General features: G+C 44.0%; 1 protein-coding gene across 1 annotated transcript in view; it reads right to left on the bottom strand.

The window, feature by feature from the left end:
- LOC146189031 (uncharacterized) overlaps window positions 1–22,777 on the bottom strand; it is an 89,005-nt gene that overhangs the window by 58,200 nt on the left and 8,028 nt on the right. Inside the window, exons 3-5 of the mRNA XM_084605165.1 lie at window positions 21,929–22,106; window positions 9,846–9,997; window positions 1,590–1,845 (exon numbers count right to left, since the gene is read on the bottom strand). Of these exons, the coding sequence (XP_084461291.1) occupies window positions 1,590–1,845; window positions 9,846–9,997; window positions 21,929–22,106 (586 nt within the window). The remainder of the gene's footprint in view (window positions 1–1,589; window positions 1,846–9,845; window positions 9,998–21,928; window positions 22,107–22,777) is intronic.

Here is a 22,777-nt window from a genome sequence, read left to right on the forward strand (position 1 = left end):
TTATAGTTTACGGAAGTTTAAAGTGTACTCCACATTTATATTGTCACCTCATGCCATCATAATCTGTTCTAGGATGCTGATGGCTGCTAGCCACCAAGAACAAAGATCACACGCGCATTGTGCAATAAAATAAAATGCTTTGCAAACTTTCACTAACATCTATTCTTATGCATTTCATGATTAGGTTAACCCAAAAAACGAGGAACACAGTAGGAGAAAGGCACGACACGAGTGCTGTGAAATGGCCGCTCGTGTTGTACCTTTTTCCTACCTTGGTCCCCATTTTCTGAGCTAACTTGATCATACAATCAGTTTCGATTTTTCCAACTTTCTGTCTTACTGGAATTCGTATTGGCTTTAAGCCTACTCTCCTATCATCAGTGTCCTGCGATATCTGCGAACGACCGCCTTGTTTCTAAAAACGGTTTTGGTGTATGACCGGATATACAAAAGTGACTCTGGAGCGTTATGTACATTCTGACACAAAGATGCAGTGCAAGAGCGCAACATATATCATACTTACGATGCCTTTCGAAATTGTAGAATTTATCTGTGCCCCTATGTTGAGGCCAGACAGGCTCGAAGGGAAGGCAGTTGCTAGTAAGATCAAACTGACAATTACATTTTTTTGATAGGCACATATGCAGCGTTGCACTGACAACAAAAATGTCTATAATATACTTTCTTTCCTGGAAATATTTTTTCTGCAGTTCTATACATGTTTTATGAGCAGCAGACAAAATAGCCGCTCTGTTATGTTTTTTATGCTTCCCTTACTAGCTTAATAAACACCATCAAATGCATACGCCACTGCTGAATTGAAGTTGCACAGAAAGTTTCGGTTTCCAATCCTGCACAAGGTTATTACACACATCTTGTAATAAATTCAAGGTAGAACGAGAGAAAAAAATTGACTAAACAATATAAAAGAGGGCATTGAACGAGGTTAGAAAAAGGATCTGCCTTAGTTAGCAAGTCCAGCAATCGTTTCGACAAGAGCACTTGTCAAAAAAGTCCACTTGTCAAAATGTTGGCTCTGATTGCGATTTGGGGCTCCCTGTATCCTTGTTCAGTACCCTCTTTCCTACGTCTTGCTGTAGACATTAGAGATTTAAACATTTATTGTGACGGCCTTGTATTCATGAACTCCACGTCTGAATTACCTAAAAATAACTTAATTTTTTTTTGAAGAATTGGAAGTATTACACATTAGCCCTAATCCAAACGCTGCCAATGGCCGCGAAGAAGAGCGATGCAACTTTTACAAAAACGTCTTAGTTGAAAAATTTGTCAGCATCCGCCCTGGCTTGAAGAGAGAGAGAGAGAAAGAAAGAGAGAGAGACAAATATTTATTCGGAGCAGGCATGAAATATTCAGTCTTAGGTGGGCTAGGAAGCCGTGGACCCGAGCCAGAATTTTGTTTTTCAAAATAGCAGGATTTGATTAAAGCTGCACAGCGTTCCTGCGTATACGCATTCATTTGCGTCTGTACGCGCTATTAGCTATAGCCATTTCCGCGTTGGAAACATGGAGTGATGCAGATAAAAATTGGTCACATAAATTACGGTTTTCTGCAGTTGACAGCTTACCTGAGGCCCTCTGGCAGGACAAACATGTTCTTAGCTAGCCCGACTGACTGCCCTGTGAGTGGGGAGTCAATCGTAACCACGATGGCAGAGAAGTTATTGAGTTGAGCCCTCTTCACCAGCGACTCCGTGAGGGACCGATTGCGGAAGATGTACACTTGCTGCCACAGTAATGCATCAGGAACTCTGTCTCTGATGTCTTCCAGGGAGGCAGTGCTCATTGCACTTACGATCATCACCGTGCCAGCATCCCGAGCCGCTGCATAGCGTTAATAGGATAGTTCTTTTAGAGAACATTGTCAAGATACGGTTCCTATATGCCGATTTGTTAGGCACACATCATCATCGTCATAATAATCATCATCATCACCCGGACTATAGCTATTCCAGGGTGAATGCTTCTCTCATATTCCTCCAAAAACCCCAGTCCCATGATAGCTGCGTCCCCTTGGCCCCTGCTATCTTCTTAACCTCATTCGCCCACCTAACTTTCTGCCGCTCCCTGCTACGTTTCCTTTCTGTGCAATCCAATTTGTTGCACTTTGCGGCAATCTGTTTACATGCCTTGTGCGTGCCCTATACTTCTTGATTCCCATTAGAATGTCGTTAACCCGAGTTATTTATCTGACCCGCACTGCATGCTTTATATCTCTTAACATTACACCTACCGTTTCCCTTCCATAACTCTCTGCGTTGTCCCCAACTTAAATATAACTATTTTCGATGGCCTCCATATTTCAGCTCCTACGTGATTTCTGGTAAGATGCATATGTTATACACCTTCCTCATGGGCGATGTCTTTAAGCAGCTAGTCATAACCTTCTAGTCATAACCTGCGAGTACTTGCCAAATGTGCTCTATTTTAATCTTATTCTCCTTGTTATCACCGTTTCATAGCCCCGATCAGCGGATACTACCAGTAATAATAAGATATATTCACTTATACCACTTCCTGTGCTTCGCTACCTATTGTAAACTGCGGTTCCTTCCCGAGGCTGTTGAACATTGCCTTAGTCTTTTGATTATTAATCTTTGGGTCTACTTTTCTGCTGTTGTTGTTATTGACAAAATAACTTATGGCACATACCCACAGACGGGGATCGGCCAAGAATCGGGTAGCAAAGAAAATATTTGAAGTATACTTGCATGAAAAAAAAAAAAAAAAGAAAAGTGATTTGAGGTGTAGAGGAAAGGAAACAAAACGGGAAATAAGTGAAATATAAAATGAAAAGTGTTAACACACACGGGAGATTGACACCGCAATTGTAGATCAAGTGATGTGTAAATATTTAGCAAGGTAAACGATTTGATTCCAGTAAAAAAATTTGCATGGTGGTGAAAACAGACTTGTGACTGTGCCCAAGGATGGCGGCGCCAAATGATAACAATATCGGGCTACTTAAACGGAGGCCAAGCTGTTGCAATGACCTTTCCATTAACTGTTTTCTCAGCGTAGTGAAGCGGCGGCAAAACAATAAAAAGTGTTCTAATGATTCCCGTTCACCGCAAAATGCGCAGACTGAAGAAAGTGCCAAACCAGACCGGTAAAGATAGAAATTTAAAGGTGGGATACGACATCGCAACCTTGTTAGAGAAATCTCAAGTTGCCGTGAATGACTTAACTTTCTATTCCAAGAATAATTTAGATGCAGGTAGTCATCAAATCTTAAAAAGATGTCCATTTTTTATATCTAATAGGACGTTTCTCCGAAACCTTGCTGCGGTGATGTATGCTGTCGCCGCAAGGATATACGGGGAAGATATACGGGGCCATTAGGGACTCTTTTGCCAAACTATCAGCATATTCATTTAAAATCACATTGCTGTGGCCTGGTACCCATATCATATGTAAAATTTTCAAATGTCTAGGAATCGGGGAGAGAAATGTTTTTACTATTGCAGACTTCGCCGGCAAAGAGCGGCATGAACACAAGGATTGAGAGTCGGAAATTACAGCCACTTTAGAAAAAGAGGAGTCTAATTTCTGTAATTCGAGTACCACCGCCAGAAACGCCGCTCCGAAAATTAGGGCGAAGTTCTTGAACATAACTTATCCTAAACTACATGATGCTGAATATGTTCCTTGAGCATGCGCCAGCAGTGAGATATTTATGTACTTTATTCTGCACAATAAATCAATAGTGAGTGGCGCTCTGTCCCGTTCTTCTTTTCTTGTGTGTGTGCATGTTGTTCTGGTGCCTTTAACTTTTAATGAGCACTGTATAAAAACAATTCCTTGGTACATTACAGGTAAGGCAATCGTTTAAAGTAGAATACAGCATGGAATAAAAGCCGTGAATACTAAAAAGCTGGAACTTGAAATGATATGGTTCTTGTAAACCAAACAGGTGTCTCATTCATCACTGATCTTGAGAATATAATCATACACATCTTTTAGAATATCTGCAATGTACACATCTCCCTCAGTTAGCTGATTGAACATAGTTTCGTTCTTGCAGGGCAATATTTTCTTTATTCTGGCCGCAGTAATGTAGTGTGCCTGTAACTAGTGTACTCCAGAAAAATATTCTTTAATGTGTTCTTTAATATCATCCGGTTTTGCATGCTTAGTAATCCATATTGTTTATTACAGGATTTGTTAAAAATTGATAAGTTGTGGAGCTCGAACCGTCATATTTTCAGGGACTGTAATTCTATATGAACAATGAGCATCCACCTGAATTTATCGGTTTGCCGAAAGCGGGTTTTTCCTTCCAAATATCTTTCTTTTGTATGTAGGATGCATAATATTCTACATGTATTTTTATCATCCCAACGCCATAAAATGTTGGAGGTCCTTCGAGGCCCAGAGACCTGCCGCAAAACACTCTAAAAGAAGAATGTGTGGCATAGGCCTTCTATATATACAGTAGAACTCCTTTATAATAAGGCCACTGGGGCCAGCAAAATATTTACTATGTCAGGGTCTTTACTATATCAGTGGTCTGTGATGACACAGTCGTGAAAATGCTGTCTAGCAGTTAAATAGGCCCTTACTGAATACGTCTTGTTGCTTAATAAAAATAAAAATTGGAAATACCTTCCATCTCGCTTTCATCGTCTCCTTGTGTGATTTTTTTCATTGTAAAATTTCTCTACATCTCGTGGAAGTACTTCTTAAGCATGAGGACAACGTGATTACGAATGCAACCAAGTTTGATTTCATGTGAAAACCAAAGCCTTGCATGAACATGGTGTCACTTTTTGCTCTTTCTGTCTTTTAAAAGGCAATAAAGGATAAATGCTCGCGGAACTCAAGTGCCGTAAGACCGTACTCGCTGCACCTTCACTTTCTGCCTCCGCTGCCTCATGCTTTGTGCTGCACATTGCAGGGAATGTTCACCCATTATTTCCTCTTCCCTATTTCTTGCTGCACTTTTACTGTCCTTTACTTTCTAAATGGATCACGCCACCTCCTTGCTAAGTTTGTAGACAGCTTTACTTTTAACCCTCATGGCTCCAAGGCTTTTGTAAAATAGGCTTCTCCTGACTGCAGTAGCCTAGTGGTAAAGCCACCTAAACGAACACTCGAGGTTATTTTTCTGTTTTCAAATACAAAAAGTCTTGGCCTCGCGATTCTAGGTAGCGCGCGGGTGGCGATATCATCGTGGGAGTCGTCGCCGTGGCCAGAAGCACTTTAACCGATTTTTACCAAAACATCTTCACTATAAAGGGGAAAAAATGAACTGTTGCCTATGGAAGATGAACTGGGACTTCAGTTTGACTTTACTATATCGCAGGTTTTACTATACCCGAGTTTACTATAGCTGGGTTCTGTATTTTGTACTTAATCGTATAGGGCACCCAGACTACAAATATGTTTGAATAAGTGTTGAGAAGGCGAGTTTGGATCTTATGGCGATATATGCTTGTTTTATGTGCAGATGTCATTTGTAAGACCCACGGGCCAATCTTCTCATTAAACTGTTCCTGAATGGTTGTTTCCTGTGCGGTGTCCAGCTTACTGCCTGGGCCATGCGCTTCCCCCGCCCCCTCAACCTCATGACTTGATCAATCAACTCTTCGCTGCCAACTACCATGCTCAACACAGTCCCCTGCCATTTTCCATCCATGATGGACCCTGCCGTGGAATGCACCCATACCCAGCCTCCTATTCCGGCAACACCTCTTGCAATACAAGGCTAGATATAGGGCATCAGGCCAGCTCCCCATGTCCAGCCCCTTCCATCATTACCAAATGCACACTGCTCTCCATCACTACTCCCTGCACTAAGTAAATGAACTATTACAGGTTTACGCACAAACAACATATTTTCTTCCTGTATTTAAACGCAGATGGTAGCGACCGTCACGAAATTTACGACATTGTGCCGATATTATTTTAAATGCTTTCAAATGACATACAGCTTGTCAACGCGAAATGAACTAAAATAGTACGCTCTCGTTCGTATTGCTTGTCGAGCTGGGAGGAGGGAAAAAAAATCTCCAGCACATTTATATAGCATTTGAACACATACCCAAGGAAAAACAATTGGTGGAGATGTCCTGTAATTTTTCACAGTGCATTGGCATGCTGTTTATGCAACGATGCAAACACAGCGGGAAAATGAATTCATGACTAGAAGACAGCATAGAAACACATGGCTAGCAGACGACGCGGCTGGCTTCGCTCCCATATTTACTTTCAACTCCGCCACCAGCGGCACGGCCATCGCTTTGCACGGGGCGTTTTGAAAAGCCTGAGCAGAACATCTTGGCTTTGTGCAAGCGTGTTAAAACTACACTACATGGCTGCTGATACGTTTCTACAAATAACCTGGACGACGTGCTATTGCGCTTGTTTCGAGAATAGTGATAGCTTGCACGGCTATGCAGATCTTTGAGATCTACATATTAGAAGCAATATGGGAGCTGACACTGGAAGAAAAGAGGCGGCCGTGCTGCACCGCGCACTGTTTAAATCTTTTTACTGGCGCTGGTGACAGGCCGTTGGATGCTTGTGAGAGCAACACGCTCCTGTACGTCTCCATATGGGCACAAAGCATAAATTCTGATCCACCAACATAAATCTCTTAGACAGCGCAGCTGAAAACTCATACATGATGAATATTGTTAAAATGAAACTGAAAGAACGTGAAACAATCAGGAGTGACTAAAAGGGAGGGCTATTAGGCTACCTGCACCCGATTTCGTTTCAGAGCACGAATCGACGCTAAGGCTCTTTCTGTGTAATGTTAGAGAATCAAGAATCGCATTTCTTGGTGAAAAAAAGATTGTTCAGAATGTGTCATTTTTGTAGCGAGTAGCCGTAACGTTTCTGTTTTGCCAAATGGGCACTTCGCGGTCCGTCCCTTATTTCGGAGCGGCAACGTCGTCCCCACCAGTTACAGTCACAACAAGTGTTCTTTGATTCACTGGCGCTACATAATTCGGGGAACAGGCACAAAGCCACGGTCTCTCTTCAGCGCAGCCGGTACCGGCCCTTATGAAGGAGAATATTACTCGTGTGCAAGCGGCGCACGTTATAACGTTATAGTGATTTTGTAGTTACTGATGCGACACCTTCTGAGTAGCCGATCGCGGCCGCTCGCAAACCTGCTCCTAGTGCTGAGCTTGAGCGAAGGAGGGCATGAACTCTAGTACCAGCCGTCTGTGAAGCAGAATATGAATACGGCAGGATTTGGGGAAAAACACAATGACACTGTTAGGTGCTGCATTGTACCTGATGAGCTACCTGTTTAAACGTAGAAAGTTCTTATTCTCGTTTCATTTGTAGTAGTATAAAATATTTATTTGGGAAAATGGGTTATGGGTTAAGAGAGGGGTTGGCCGGTCCTCTTTCCGGGACTCCGCTGGCTGATGCCGCAGTTCGAGCGCTCGCAAGCAAGCTCCTTTATGCCGCAAAGTCGCAGCTGGGCAGGTCGACCTCCCAATACTCTCTCATTGGGTTTTCTTTGCGAGGTATGGCTTCGTTTTCTTGGAAAGCCTTTGCCATATGGTAAATGTCTACTTTCCGAACACAAAAAGCGTGTTCAGCCGAGAAAGTGCTTTGACTAATTGCGTGCAGCTTAGCTCAGCTGTTGTAGGAGGTTACAAGACAATGTTTGTAACCTCCTGAGGTGACACTGCTCTGATTTATCGAGTCCTGTAGCATGTGCTGGGAATGCTTGTCTCGTAAGCGGACGTGTTGCAGTATCTCGCAATATGTAGTGAGGGGCTGGGGGTGTTCATGTGAAGGGAGGGGTGAGGGATCCCGGGAGAGGAATGCTCGTTCTGCGGCATGTGTACATTCGTTTCCCTATTCCCCTTGATGACCAGGTACCCATATTACTTATTCACTCTGATATGGTGTCTGGCTTTGAATACATTTTTCAAGCCAAGGGAGAAACCCTGCCACACATATAGCATCTGTAGGCTGTTTGAGAGTCAATGACAATGTTCATGGAATCGGTATGTGTTGCGGCTAATGCGATCGCTGCCTCCTCCATTTGTGCGATGTCGAAATTTGTAGTCATCAGCCCTGCTGCCGTATGGCATAGACGAGTGCCAGCACTGTTGTGATGGATTCGCAGGCATCCGCGGCATCCACAAATAAGGCTTCTTTATTGTTGGATTATTTCTATCTATCGTCCTGGCTCGTGCTTTGTGTCGTGCCTCGTGGTAGTCAGGATGCATGCATATTGCGTGGGGCCTGGTGTGGTGTTTGCCCGTCCATACATGTGGTATGTCGTATGTTTGGTGCGTGGTGCTGGGACGGCTAATGCCGAGATGTTCAAGTACTTGCCGTACGGTGGCGGTACCATACAGACGGAAAGTAGCCGCGCGTCTTTCTCTCTCATGCCATTCTTCATTGGCCGTAATAGGTGAGATACCTCTTTTGACCTGTTCACACGCCGTCCCGCGCCGAGCGATGGCTATCATCCCAGTCGATAAAAAGACAGCAGAATTGTGTGAAACATGCGATAAAAATATTTTACCTTCTGTCGTAATATGACTTTTTTTAGTTCGGCAGTTTTGTTCTTTTAGTATTTCTTTTATGCGTTTTTCTTAACTTTTTTTGCAACGAGAGCTCCCAAACTGCATTTATCGATGCTTTTACGGCTGCTTTGCAATGATACCCATTTGGTGACGCTTGGGTTACTGCCTGCGGGATGGGCGTACTACAGATGTTCTTACTTGAGGTATCACTGGACTACCCAATCATGTCCGTCAGTGAGATCATAAGGTTTCCTGCCTTTCCCATTGAGTATAGTGAAGCACGCGATCAGCATTATGAGGCTGGGACATTTCTGTATAAATGTATAAAAAAAAGGTCCATTTCGGCTTGTTATAATTCGACGCACTGCACGTAAAGTGGCACACTTCAAATTCGGCCAACACGTAGTTCTGTGAAATAAAGGCAATACAGACAAACAATAAACTGTGCATTTCTGTACGGTCATTAAATTCTAACGTTTTTATCTGGTGCAAGGTATTGAGGCAGAACATTTCACAGTATTTAAAATATAGCCTCTTCCCTATAATTTAGATTTCCGGTACAACAGCCGGGCAACTACCAGCACCTTGGAGTTCATCGTAAAATTTCTGGTCGCATGTCCGCCAATTGCAGTCGTATAGTAATGCCACTGGGTACATAGGAGGGTATAACGTATCTATGACACCATTTAGTGAAGTGTTTTACATCCGTACCTATTTAAATGCAAACCGCGCACACGGTAACATTAAACGCAGATTTAAAGCCGCAAGCACGTCTTAGCAAGCACATCAGCAAGCACTTGTAAATAGTGCAGAGTACATACTTTATATTATCTGAAAACCGTCTTTATTAGTTGCCGTTATTGTAAACACTAGGACAAAGCAAACGTATGAGGCACCCCACCGGGGTGGCGCAGTGGTTAAGGCGCTCGACTACTTTTCCCAAGGATGAGAGATTGAATCCCGGCCTGGGCGGCCGCCTTTCCAGGGAGGCTACAAGCAAGGCGCCCGTGTGCTGTGCGATGTCAGTCCACGTAAAGAACCCCAGGTAGTCGAAATTTTTGGAGTCCTTCACTGGGAGTCTCTCATAGTCTGAGACGCTTTACGACTTTAAACCCAATAAACCAAGCCAAAGCAAACGTATGAGTGATGCAGCGAGTGCGTGCAAAGAGACCAACGTATCTATTTATGCATGTCTATTGGTGCTTTCTTACCTTTGCTTTTTTTGCGCACTTCGATGACACTAACACCTAAGCACAAACGTTCACAAGGCGTTCCGAGAATTGCTGGAACATTCATAGAACATGCGCAGATGCAGCTTACCTTCCGCTGTTCCAAACTCTCCAACCGGATTCGATATCATGTGAGCCGCAGTTGGCGAAAATCCCAGGGGGAAAGATATTTTTTTGCCCAATACCGTGGTGGCGGTGTTACTTTCGGACACGTCGACAAGCATGCGGGGCCGGAACCGAAGTCTGCGATGGACGGAAACACAAATCGACAACCAAGAAGAATATCAAAAAAAGAGTTGCGAGTACATTGTCAACCGAACTTCAGGAAAGGTTTATCGTACCGAACTACATGCGTCCCGCATTTACTGGATGCCCGGCACAGAAGCCTGTAATTTGGCGATTTCAGTAATACAGTGCTTCTGTTTTCAGTTAGGCTCGTATTTAGAGTCACACTAGTGATTACCGTACAGTTGCCATATAACAAATTAATTAGGCAAAATGACGACCAACTTTCATACGAAGCCTTGCTTTGACGAAGGCGTAAGAACGTCCCATATAACCTGTAGGAGTAGCGTGTCTACTCCAGAATCCAAGGGTTCAGGTAGAATTGTTTCAGACTTCAAAATTTCTTCTTAAATTATAGATTCTAACCATTCGGTCTTAATGGGTCGTCGCTAGGACAGAAAAAATAGAACAAAGCTAAAAAGGACAAAGTTCAGTGAAATGCCGCAGGTGTGGGAGTTGGTGCTCACTGATTGAAACAGCCACATGCCTGATACTGAAGACGGAGCGAAAGGGACAAGGATGGAGCACGAAGCCAACGAGAGCCAGCTTTCATCGGGGATTTATGGGACTAAATTCTGCATATCTGTGAAGCACCCAGTCGTATCAAGAAGTCTTATCTCGAGAAAAACATGTAGCAAGAAAACCATCAACAACATTTAACCTACAAATTAGTCGTGTAAGCAACAGGTAATAGGCAGGAAAAACACCGCACACTCATTTTCTGTTCCCTACACTGTTGCCCTTTTTCAATCGCGCCGTCGTCAGTTACAAATATGGCTATGAACCAACCAGTCCAATTTGAAGCATCAGACGCCAGTGCGAGAGAACACAACGGCAGAAGTGACCCTATTGCTTAGATAATTATTTAGGTCACATGTAAACTACAGTTGAGAGTGCTTACCAACGCCATTCTCGTTCATAATGGTGGACGTAGCATATGCTGCATTAGCTCAAGTTTTATGTTGAATGCGATTGATTACGGATGGCGGGAATTTTGCAAGAGCACGCTTGTATCACTGGTATCAATATTATTGCGTAGGCCAACAGTAGAGAAACTAAGAGCAGCACTCGAGAATATTTAAAATATTTCTTAGATACAAAATGTAATGCAGAATGTACAACGTGGGCCACTACGGAGCATAGTCGCGCTTGTGACTGGGGGGTTGAAGTCAACCAACAGTGACATGTGGTTGTGTCTTCTACTGCCTTCTGTAACCAACCATAAAGGTTTTACTGCATTGAATTTGCAGGGAGCGCTCTGATATTCAGCCACTATCTCAGCGGGCATCTAAGAAATGATTACCCGCCCCATCCATCGAGAGTGTGCCAGACCGTACTGAGTGAGCGTCGTCCTTCCTGTCATCCAGAACTGAGACTGTGAGAAAACGCTAACCGGGTTTAGTGGCTGTGCCTACAAGAGCTCTGTCGTTGTGCCACATGAACGTCTGTTCTCCCGCCGGATGCTGCTTGAAATTGCCGTGATCATATGCACGCATACGGCCCAGTTTTCTTGCAATATTTTAAATTTTTCTTAGTCACAGCGGCAATGCCTCATCTTCGGACTCTTTTTGTTGGCATGGAATAAGGCAATGCTCTATCTCGTGATTTCAGACTTTCAATCATCTAGTGATATCGCGGCTCTTAAACTTATATAGACAGATGACGTAGTATTCATCTGGCGGCCAACTATGTTCTTTTTAGAGTGTTAACCAACCTCGCGAATGCCATTACATTTTTCTTGAGTGGAAGCATCTTTAGAGCACTTTGAGTGGCATAAAATTCAAAGTACAATTTCGCAGTTCCTAACCCTTTCAATAAACACTAGCCTTGTTCGCTGAATTACCAATCGGTAAACAGCGAGACTTCATGGCTCGATGACTGTGGAGAAATGTTTTGCTTGCACAACCGGCAAGAATACGAAGTCAGTTATACGGAAGCTTCAGGTGCTTCCGAACGTCGGTGACTCGAAGTTCGTTTTTCTAGAAATACTGAGGAAGACGTGTCTGCCTCATAAAGCTGCACTAATCACAGAACACTAAGCTGATAATTGTCCACTTCTTAGCAGCACATTTTAATCTTACCACTGTGTTTGGTGGCTGCTGAACTTGCCGATGCCAATATAGGAAAGATATGTTTTTCTGTGTGCGATGTTAGGGTTGGAGATGAAAGCAATTAAGAGGCAACAGAATTTTCAAACGGTGTGTTAATGACGTGAATCCTTCTTACAGCCCTAATGGGTTCCGGGTAAAGTAGCCGACAACTTGACAAAGGGCCGTCCTGCGTCGAGGCGTTACCTAAGACTGCGGTTCATTCAAGCTCTTTAGGTCTTGGTGCAGACATTATATCCATGGTGTTCAGGGGTTTGGACAAGCCAGCCAGCTTACCAGCTCTGATAGCGAGGCGAGAGCGGTCGCACTACCCGCCGTCAGGGAGGAGTGAGACTGTCACAAGCACCCATGGATGCACCGTTCCTCAGTGTGTCACCAGAGTGGGAGACGGCCCGATCACAAGTGCCCGCGAGCATGTCGCTTTTCTCCGTTAGCGTGAGGCACATCTAGGTTGTCTCGCAACTGTGTATTAGCGCACGTAACCCGTTTAACGCCACCAACAAAAGAGGTCGCCTGGTCGCAACTGCTTGTGGCGAGCCACCCGGTGGCGTGCCGACATCGATGGCGGTGCGGTTGTGACTGCGCGCATGTAAGGCGCCATATCGCAGACGACATTGGCCGACTGCCAACCAATGGCCGACCTCACCGACCAAGGGTGCTCGGCCGAAGGACGGCTTATGGTTGGAAACGTACCAGGTTGGGTGGAAGTCGGTAATTGACCAAGGCCCTAGCTCAGGCACCCGACGGAACGTTGGCAAAATTGGCCACGGTTGCTAGGCCATTGTGCGGCCTAAGGCCGGCTACGTATAAGGTTGGGCAGAAGTTGGCCGGCGCGTATGGCCGGAGTTCGTAACCCTGTCAATGCCGACCTGTTTGGAAATGGTTCCTCAGGCATTTAGTGGCACATGGCCGGCCACGTACCAGGTTGGCCAGCAGCCAGCCAGCATCCACTACTCAAAACATATGCCCCTACTAGATGCCGATTACAACAATAAAGGAGCGCTCGAATGATTTAAGCACAATTCAGCCCGGCTGTTTAGGTCTGCGAAAACCGAAATAAATTGAAACGCAGAACAAGTAATGATTATCATTCACTGTTAAGTTTAAACCATTTGCTTAAGCGCAGGCATGTTTTAAACTGCATTTTGCACTCTGTTGCTTGGACAAACCTGTGCGAAGAGGAATAAGATGCAGTTTATTCTACCAAGAGGACGGAATAAGTTAATAGGATCTGGTAAAGTTTGTCTAGGTAATTGAAAGCATTTTCTGCGGGACAATTACAAGTGGCGGGGAAGTAAGCTGACATGTTGCAGTTAATCTCCATTCACTGGCAGAATTAAGCCGCATAAGCGTTTATTCTGTGGCTCCGAGAACATTCTTGCGTTTTTTTTTGCCATGAGTTTAATCGAAAATGTCTAGCGGCATTTTTGGCGCTTGTAGGAACTTTACGGTGGTTATGCAATAATGTTACATGCAGCAGTAGATGTAATAAGAGTGGATGGGTGCCTAGCGCTTGCTCTACGGGAAAGGTCGGCATAGCGTCCCGCAGATTACAGAAAGCGCCTACGGCTGAAAAACTCTCAACGAGCGCTCGGAAGATTATCCAATCGCCGTATTTTTTGTTACAATGACATTCATACTGTGCCATTAACAACAAACAAGCACTTCTGTCGCGGGCGAAAACGACTCGAACGATGAAGAAAATTTGAAACGCGAGCACGCACAAAGCACGCAAAGGAACGAAGACACACAAATAAGCGGTGAATAAAGGCTTGCCGCAACGACAGTCATGTACAAGAGAGAAATCCAGTCTGATTCAATGCAGCTCTGTAGCGTCCTGCTCACGAAATCTAGTCCAAATGAACGGATTAAAATAGCCGCCATTTGTGTCAGTCCAGCCCACGATCCAGTGGTGACGGAGTCGGCGCCTGCTGCACAATGTCACTGAAAGGAACGTCTGTATGACGGAGCAGAAGCCTGTCAGGAATTAATTTTACAATCGGTCAAATGAAGGAGTTCCGGGTATGTTAAAAAACAAATTTGGAGGTGGATAAGTCTTTGCCGTAATAATGAAACGGGATAGCACCTTTACCATCTTTTTCCGACTTTCTTTTATTATATGATATAGTGCAGTCCTCATAGATGCGCTGTTGTGTTGCACACACCAAACACATTCTCACATTCTCTGGGCGCTCCTCTACTACGCTTGAACAAATGAGCACTTGTAGTATGTGTAGCGTGCTCATTCACACCGAAAACTACACAAAGATACAATATAGAATTGATTACAACCACTTCAGGAATGTGCTGTCCTAATTTTATTCTCCGTAATTTGATCTCAAAATCATTCTTTACGACGGATGCTGAACACCGCCAGATTTCCAATGCGACGAGCTCCTTAATTTATTTATTTTATTTATTTATTTCAAAATACTGCAGGCCAATATTTTGGCCCAGGCAGGAGTGGATATACAAGGCATTAAAACAAATAAAAATAAAAACACGGTATTAGAGTAAATGAACGAGTCAACAAAATACAAATGTATCATTAAAAAAAATGCAACTCTAGAGCTTTAATGAAATTGGAAGACTGGAGAATGGCCTCAGGAAGACAGTTCTAGTTGGAAATGGTCCGTGGAAAATAACTGTGCTTGAAAGAGTTAGTCCTTGCAAAAATGGGTTCGAGCTGGTTACTTCTTGAATGATGTGTCCTGCGCGACAATTGTTTAAGAATTTCAGGGCGAGGTATGTTTAATTTGTGTGTTAAGAGGTTGTGCATCAACAATAAACGGGACATTTTTCTGCGTAGTTCCAGTAGTGGAATATGGTTAGCTTTCATTAGTGTAGTAGGTGAGTCTGACCTCTTGTATTTACTGTAAATGAACCTAACCGCTTTCCTTTGCACCATCTCTATTTTATGTACGTCTTTTTTTTAAATAAGGATCCCATAAAACTGAAGCATACTCTAATTTAGACCTAATAAATGATGTGTATGCAAGAAGTTTGAGTTTACTTGGAGCATCATTAAGTTTCCGCCTCAAGTGGCACAGCTTGGAAAAGGCGGAGGAACAAATGTCGGAAATATGAGAAGACCAAGTTAAATCATGAGTTAAGGTTACCTCTAAATATTTATAATGTGTTGTCTCCTCAATTAAATGATTAAGCAGGCTGTAAGAGAAATGACTGATATGTTTTTTACGTGAAATTTGCAATAGGACTGTTTTGTCGAGGTTTAATTTCATGTCCCATTTAAGACACCATTGGTGAACAGCTAATAGCGAATTTTGCAAGGTGTAGTGATCGTTGGGCTCATTTATGGTCTTAAAAAGTATGCAGTCATCTGCATACTTGTCTTCAGTAAATAAACATATGCTTGTCTTCAGTAAATAAAATATATTGAGGAACATAGCAGGAATAAAACACGCCTAAAATATAACATATCAACGGTTATCCTTAATAATGCTTCATCGCCGATGGAATTCTTTAAGCGACGAACCTTATGCACAAGGTGGCGCCACGCCCATCAGCTGAAAAATGTGTTTCCTAGAAATCCTTTACTAGATCCACGTTACATATTGTTACGTGGTGACAAGCAAAAAGACGGCGCAGCATGGAGACAGGATGAACGATGATTCAATGGCTGGCCTAGCGCGAGGGCTCCTCTCGTGCCACTGACGATCTTCTTCGCAACACTTCCCGGGGCCACCGAGCGATCGTCCCGATCGGTTGGTTGAAGGCGGGGGAGGAGGTTGACATGACGGGGACATGACGGGGAGATAGAAGAGATTGATGGGCTTGCCACCACGATGACGATGACCACGATGAAGCGTGGGTTATCCGCCTCCCCTGGAGCTTTTCAGCCATCCGCCACCGAAGAATCCATGGGACCGATGGCTCGAGGTCGCGTCAGGAGGCTGGGCGGGGCGGCGGTTGCGTGTTCGTGTCATTCGGTTCTTCGGGTGCGTCGGGTCTTCGCTCTGATCGGGTCTCTGGTAAATTCGTGTGTGCGCCTTGTCTTAAGATCCGGGCGGGGGCCTTGGCTACAGTAGTTGCGGCTGGTCGACTCTGGGCAAGAAGGGCTGGGACGAAGCTTTCGCGGCGATATCCCAAGGCTCTCGGTCGATGGTCCCGGCGTACGGACGGTGTTGATGGTCCAAGGCGAAGATGGGGATGACGTCCACCGCACCTCCAACCAAAGTGTTACGTGGCGACAGGCAAGAGGACGGCATAACATGGCGACAGGAAGAACGGTGATTTAATGGCTGGCCTAGCGTGAGGGCTACTCTCGCGCAACTGGCGATCTTCTTGTCAAAAATATTTTTGCTGAGCACGAGAGTTACTGTGACATAGATTTGCTATATACGTTTTATGATATATGTTATTTTCTATGCGTTGTATTTTGGATATGCAGAGGTCCGAAAAATTTTATGCGAAAATAATTGAAGCCGTTAGGCCAAACCGCAGGCGAAAGAGTTATTGGATAAGTACAGGGGCATTCTGAGTGGAGTGGCTGACGGCGTCAAAGCACGAGGAAGCCTACGTCTGCGGGCCTCGCTAGAGACCGGAGAATACAAGATTCCCGATAGCGCGGCGCGGGTTGATGTAATATAAACAGGCACGAAAGAGAGTGAGAGATAGAAGAGGCTAGGCGTGTGGGTGTTTGAACGGATCGTATAACATTCAGCGGTGGCACCGCGCATTTTTAGTACCACCAGAGCTGCTAGTTAAGAGCCATGTCTAATTGAGCGAGATTACACCGTTGGCCGATTACGGAGTAACTGCGTTTATTGTGTTTCGTTGTCTAGTTTTGACCACTGTGGATTAAGCCGTTATCTGAGTCATCATTGTTGGGTGTACCATGCCGTCGCCAAGAAGCTATGGCTGAGTGGCGGCAACCACGGTTGGCTCCATGTATGAAGGAATGGCCCGCCTGGCTTTCTCGCTACCTGACGGCCATCGTGTTCCTCTGCGCTTTCGTTCAACGAAGTCGACGTCATTCTGCTGCTAACCTGATGGTCACCCCAGCGAAACATATTCTCCGCACATATCTCTTGCCAGGCTTCCTCGGTATCAGCTGTCTATGCCTCTTGTCGGTCTACTACAACGGACCTTGCGGGCATATGAACTGCTTGCCCTTGCCCTGACCGTCCTGGGCAGTAGCCTGGAGGTAAAATTCAAGGTGACGGTGTGCTGCTCAATTGTGCGCCGTGTGGAGCGTCAGTCCTGAAATGGTGCCCTCTTTACAGTTTTACAGTGCCCAGACAGCGATAACCCATTTCAGGGAGCCAACCGTGACAGTGAGTTGGATCGGATCTCGACCACCTCGAAAAGCTAAGATGTCTCAACTCTTTGTTATCTAGCTGTGAATTTGTAATTTTGCATTCTAAAATTTGTTATTGTATTTCCTTTCAGCTGTAACGTTGATCGTTCAGTTTGAATTGTCTGCGCGGGGGTGTTTGAAGTTTGAATTGTCTGTGCGGGGGTCACGTGCTCTGTATGAACCCCGATGCTATGTGTTACCGCCACTACTATGTGTTACCGCCAGCCAGCGGCTGGTCAAGCATGGCCCTATTATTGTTTACATGAGCGGGGAGTGCGACATCAATATGGTGGACATTGAGCATGCGAAACGTACCAGGCCCCCAAAATAGGGCAGATTGACAATTAGGCGGAAGGCTTTTCGTCGGAATATTTTTGTCTAATCTTTATTTTACTTGCATAAGTGCCATTTGAAATTTCCGAAAAGGAGCAAAAATGGGTTCTACAAAACAATATTTGAAATTATGCGTGAAATAAGGTGCAGTGACGTATACGTTCACTTGCACTAGTCTCTCATCTGACTTCATGAATGGACCAACACAAGAATTGTTCGCATTATTTTCGATCACTAAAATCGCAAAACACGTGACGTTTTAAGAAATACCTTTCACTAACCTAAACAACGTTTTACTACTAATAGTAATAATTGGTTCACAGGAAAGGAATGGCGCGGTATCGGTCACACTTGCTCTGAGGACACTTGAACCGCGCCGTAATGAAAGGGATGAAGGTTGAAGTGAAAGTGGAAGGAGAGAAAGGCGAGCCCTAGAGGAGGGCTACGGAGTAATTTCGACCACCTGTGGATGTTTAACGTGCGCTGACATCGCACAGCACACGGACGCCACTTCGTTTCGCCTCCATCGAAACGCAGCCGCCGTGGTCTGCGTTTCGATGGAGGCCCCAAATATTTTCTTTTCGCTTTTTTCACTTGTTGCTGTACTCAATGTTAAAAATATTTTATTTTATTGAACCAAGTAGGCTTTAAAACGGCATGCTCCGAACTCCTCAAAGAATGACTCTTTCTTGTTATTCAGGCTTGAACTGGAAATCAGAGTCCTCGAGATAACAACGCTTGAGATGGCTCATTGCACACACCAACACGAAGCGTTTACGCGAGGAAGTTTTGCTTGACGGGAGAAATTAGTTAATAAATTCTATAGAAGGGGTAGTGGTAGGCGTTGCCGAACTAAGACTTCATTGCAGAACAGGTAGCAGGTACGTGCGACCATATACTATCATGGTTGGCACATACAGTTGTGATCTTCACAAAACTGTGACTGCGTCGCTTAAATAAATGGAAATATATCATAAGCGACATATTGTCGCCAGTGGCTGTATGCAATTTTGAGGTCTCGGGTGCTCATTCAAGTCAGCACAGCATAGCCGTTAGTTTTCTAGTGTCAGTCATTGGCTAAATTTTCTGAACTAAATTCTGCTAAATTTTCTGACACAGAGGCAGGCTGGTCTACTTTCAGTTTCACATCACAAATGTTATTGCGCATAAAAAGCTTTACGGTCCCTCATAGCAGCCAATTACCGACAAAAACAATTTTTTGGCTCGGTATGTTACAGCTTTCCGCTTTGCTATCAGCTCATGTTCAAGTTTTGAATGCTTGAATTCTTGTGCCATTAAAAGTGAGGCCACCTATGTCTGTTCATTCCTTGACGTGAAGGTATTGACAGTTTCAGTAATACAAGATTTCAGCATAAAAATGTTAAAATTGTAGTTGGTCTGAAATGAACTCTCGTGAACTATGACTGTGGGTACCTTAGATGCAATTTCGAAGGCCATTCTATTTTGTGCTTTTATTTTGTAAGTTTGGAGCCACATCATTTTAATTCCCTTTGTCTTATTTCTGGCTCCGGAAAATACACCCTCGTGTGTTTTACTCCCTGAAGATATTATTGCTACAACCTTGATCTTGCTGCCGCGCCTATCAATGTGCTTCACACGGCGTTCTACGGACTTCGCGTTTTAAATACTAAAGAATACTATTCTGCAAATAAATTCTCGTTCCCTTCGTTATAGCAGAGGTTCAATAAGCGTTTTCACTTTCTCTATTTTCATGATGCCCATATGAAAAATATTGTGTTTTTACGTCAGACAAATCTTGATCCCTTATGTCCGCGAGCACTGCTTTCTGAAAAGTGGTGCGAACACACTAAACGTATACATTGGTTTAAAGCAGCGCAAATGTAGCCTTTTCAGCAGCTTAACTTTCTGCTCATCACTTGTAGAAACTGGCTCCACGGGAAATATTCGAGCCATAACTATAGACCTTTTCACGAACCTGGGAGAAACCGGTTCGACTGGGCTGTGAAGCAGGCATGGGGGGAGAATCCGCAGCTTTTTCATGTGGTATGAGCACAGTCCAGCCTCCAATATGGCAGCGCCCTTTGGTCAATTTGAAAAAGGGCTATTGGCAGTGAGATGTCAGTGATCGGCAGTTTAGTCATACGTCGGCAGCATGCCGTTGTGGCTTGTAATGAATTTGAAAAAAAAAAGATTTATGCCGACGAACAAAATTTACTGGCATAAAATCTACAATAAAAGATAAGATCTTGATTTCTAATTCTGGCCTGAGTTTCAAAAAAGGCGTTTCTCGCAGAATTTGGAGCATTTTGCATCGATAAAACGCCTCTTTGAACAAGCTTAAATTCTATTTATGTTTCAGTATCAAGCTATGAAGGCATAAACATTGTTTTAGGTGAAACGTTAATGAATACCTTCCTGAAGCTTCGTATGTTCGTAAGGTGTCATCTTGAAAAGTAGCGGCGCGAAAAAACCAGGACGTGAAAGGGAGTAAGACACTGAAGTTTACTGAAGTAAACATGGAACATTTAGAGAAGCCAACCAACGCTGCAAATCACTCAATCATCAATAAGCAAACACCAAAATGAGTCACTGAAATTCCCGAGTAGTTCTTTGTCTAGATAACCAAACTCACTGCATGTTAATGCGATGGATGGCTCACTAATAGGTTCGTTACCTAGTCATCAAAAGCGTCTATAGCTTCAATGATTTCCCGGTTGATGTGCAAAGAATGAACAGCCAAAATGACCGTAGCTCAAAGCAACTGAAAGCAACCAGTGCACGCCTTGCAACGCATAGCCCAGTTAGTACCGCTGCCTATATCTACACAGTTTTCATGGTCCCGTACGCACATTTAAACACCTTCAAATCTAACCAACATAAACCCGGCCGCAAGATAACGGTCTAAGGTACACAACATTCTTTTTACATATGGTACGTATTACTCATGATTCAGTCGACATGCGTGCTTTTTTCGAGCCACATTCGCCTGTTTATTCTTATCAATATATGAGGGGCCGAGAACAACACGGCTAATACCATACATGCTCGCCACATATTTTTTTTTTAAATGATGCCACAATCCATGCCCATATGGTAACACAAGTTGTCTTATGTATCACACAGTCCAGACCCCTGCCAGCTTCTGCTAATCCCGGTGAAAAAAGCAGCGACGCAAGTTTTCACCACCACAGGATTTAGCTATCTCTTTCAGTTTTGCCTTTACACTAATAAAGCTCCATCGTTCCTTGGCTCTCAAAGGGGAGGGGGCATAATCGGCCAATTATCGAACATGACCGTTAGCCTACAGCATACGGTATTCCCCAGAATTCAACTGAATACAATGTATTGCAACTGACCGACTGTGATTCGTAAATCTGTTTGCGAAGTGTTATATCCTAATATTATACCACCAGACAGATTTCAGAAAAGCCTTCCCAATTTCTTATAGAGCTTAGAGATAAGAATTTAAAGATAATATAAATTCAAATGACGATTGGCTGTGGTATCGGTATATTAGCGATCTCCTATTCGTAATAAGGTTCTTTATATGCATTCAGACTGTAACAGATTATTTATTCACTGTGAGGCTTTACGGAAAAACGTTATCTGATTTACTTGCTTGTAACGTTATTTGCTTGTGTAAATGAGCCTGCATTAAGGAACTGGGAATTGTATGCAGCCAGCTTCCTTTATTGTCGCAATGCCTCTCTTCACGCCCTAATGTTAATTGGTAACCAAAACTAGCAGCAATGTCTTATAAACGATCATACGCCTGAGACAGGACAGAGCTTCACTAATAAATACGTCAGGTTACGTGAAACCGCGTCCTTCTCCAATTTTTGGTGCCCTGTCTTTCCAGAACACCTCAAATTAATTAACTTATTGTTTACTACTAATTTCACTTACCTGGTTGACCACTTCACGGGCTACATAAATTCAAAGTGATAACAGTGAAGAAAATAATATTTGTTCGAACTGCTCCCGAGAAAAGATTTTCAGGGAATGGATGTTACTTGTGTTCATATAACTTCCCATTTGGCGCTGGATGACGCCAATATAAAATACGACCTTGGCTTGTCGTCAAGATGAATATGCAAGTAATATTTTTCTTATTTAGGCTGAATTGAGATGTTCAAGAAAGATTACCTCGTGTAAGCCTTGACGTTTTCCCTTATGGTCTGCTCTCTGTCGGCGCCGTTGGCGATGTAGTCCCTCGTGGCGTTGTCCATATTTGCCTCACCCAAGCGCTGGATGTCTGCGATCGTGACCACGGCGTCATCATCACCACCTTCCACGGGAGCCGCCTCAGCTTTGTAGACGCTTACTGCAATCAGTGAGGGCAAGTTGAATCTGCTAAGTTTCCATCTGTGAGCTTCGCGAACTTGTGGTGTGCGAACGTTTTAATCACGAAAGTTTCTGCACAGCTCCAGTAATTCACGATACACACATATCATCTTGTAAAATTACGACAGTCATTGACAGGGCACTGCCATGGCCATCTAGTAAACCAAAGCTTTCTATCCTGGCAGATAATACCGCACTTTGTTATTTTAATTTCTAACTTTGACCTTTCTTACGCGCATTCTTTATGTAAAAATAAGTGACTGAAGTTGAGAACGGAAAGCTCCCGCTCTGCCAGAGATCGCCATGTGGAAATGCTTGGTGACGTCACAGACCAACACTGACCGCCGCGTCGTCAGCTCCTATGCCAGCTCCGATAAGCTGCCGATACATGGCACTGTATTCGCACTTGCTTACAAAACAGTATCCCTGCTGATGAGTGTACTCAACCTATTTCTGAAAATCAGACTGTAGTGAAGTGCTATATCTAGTTCGTGCCCACACATTCATCTTCGAGGCGACCTCTACCATCATGCGATGGCAGCACTGCCCCGCTGCCGTAAACATCGCCACGCCGGCCTCGCGGGCGGCACCGTTAGCGGCAAACTTGCGGCATCCGGTGCTCTATGCTTTATTAGCCTACCGTCTACTTTC

This window comes from Amblyomma maculatum, chromosome 5, assembly GCF_055883805.1.
Source record: "Amblyomma maculatum isolate TAMU_Amacu chromosome 5, ASM5588380v1, whole genome shotgun sequence".
Taxonomy (NCBI): Eukaryota; Metazoa; Arthropoda; class Arachnida; order Ixodida; family Ixodidae; genus Amblyomma; species Amblyomma maculatum.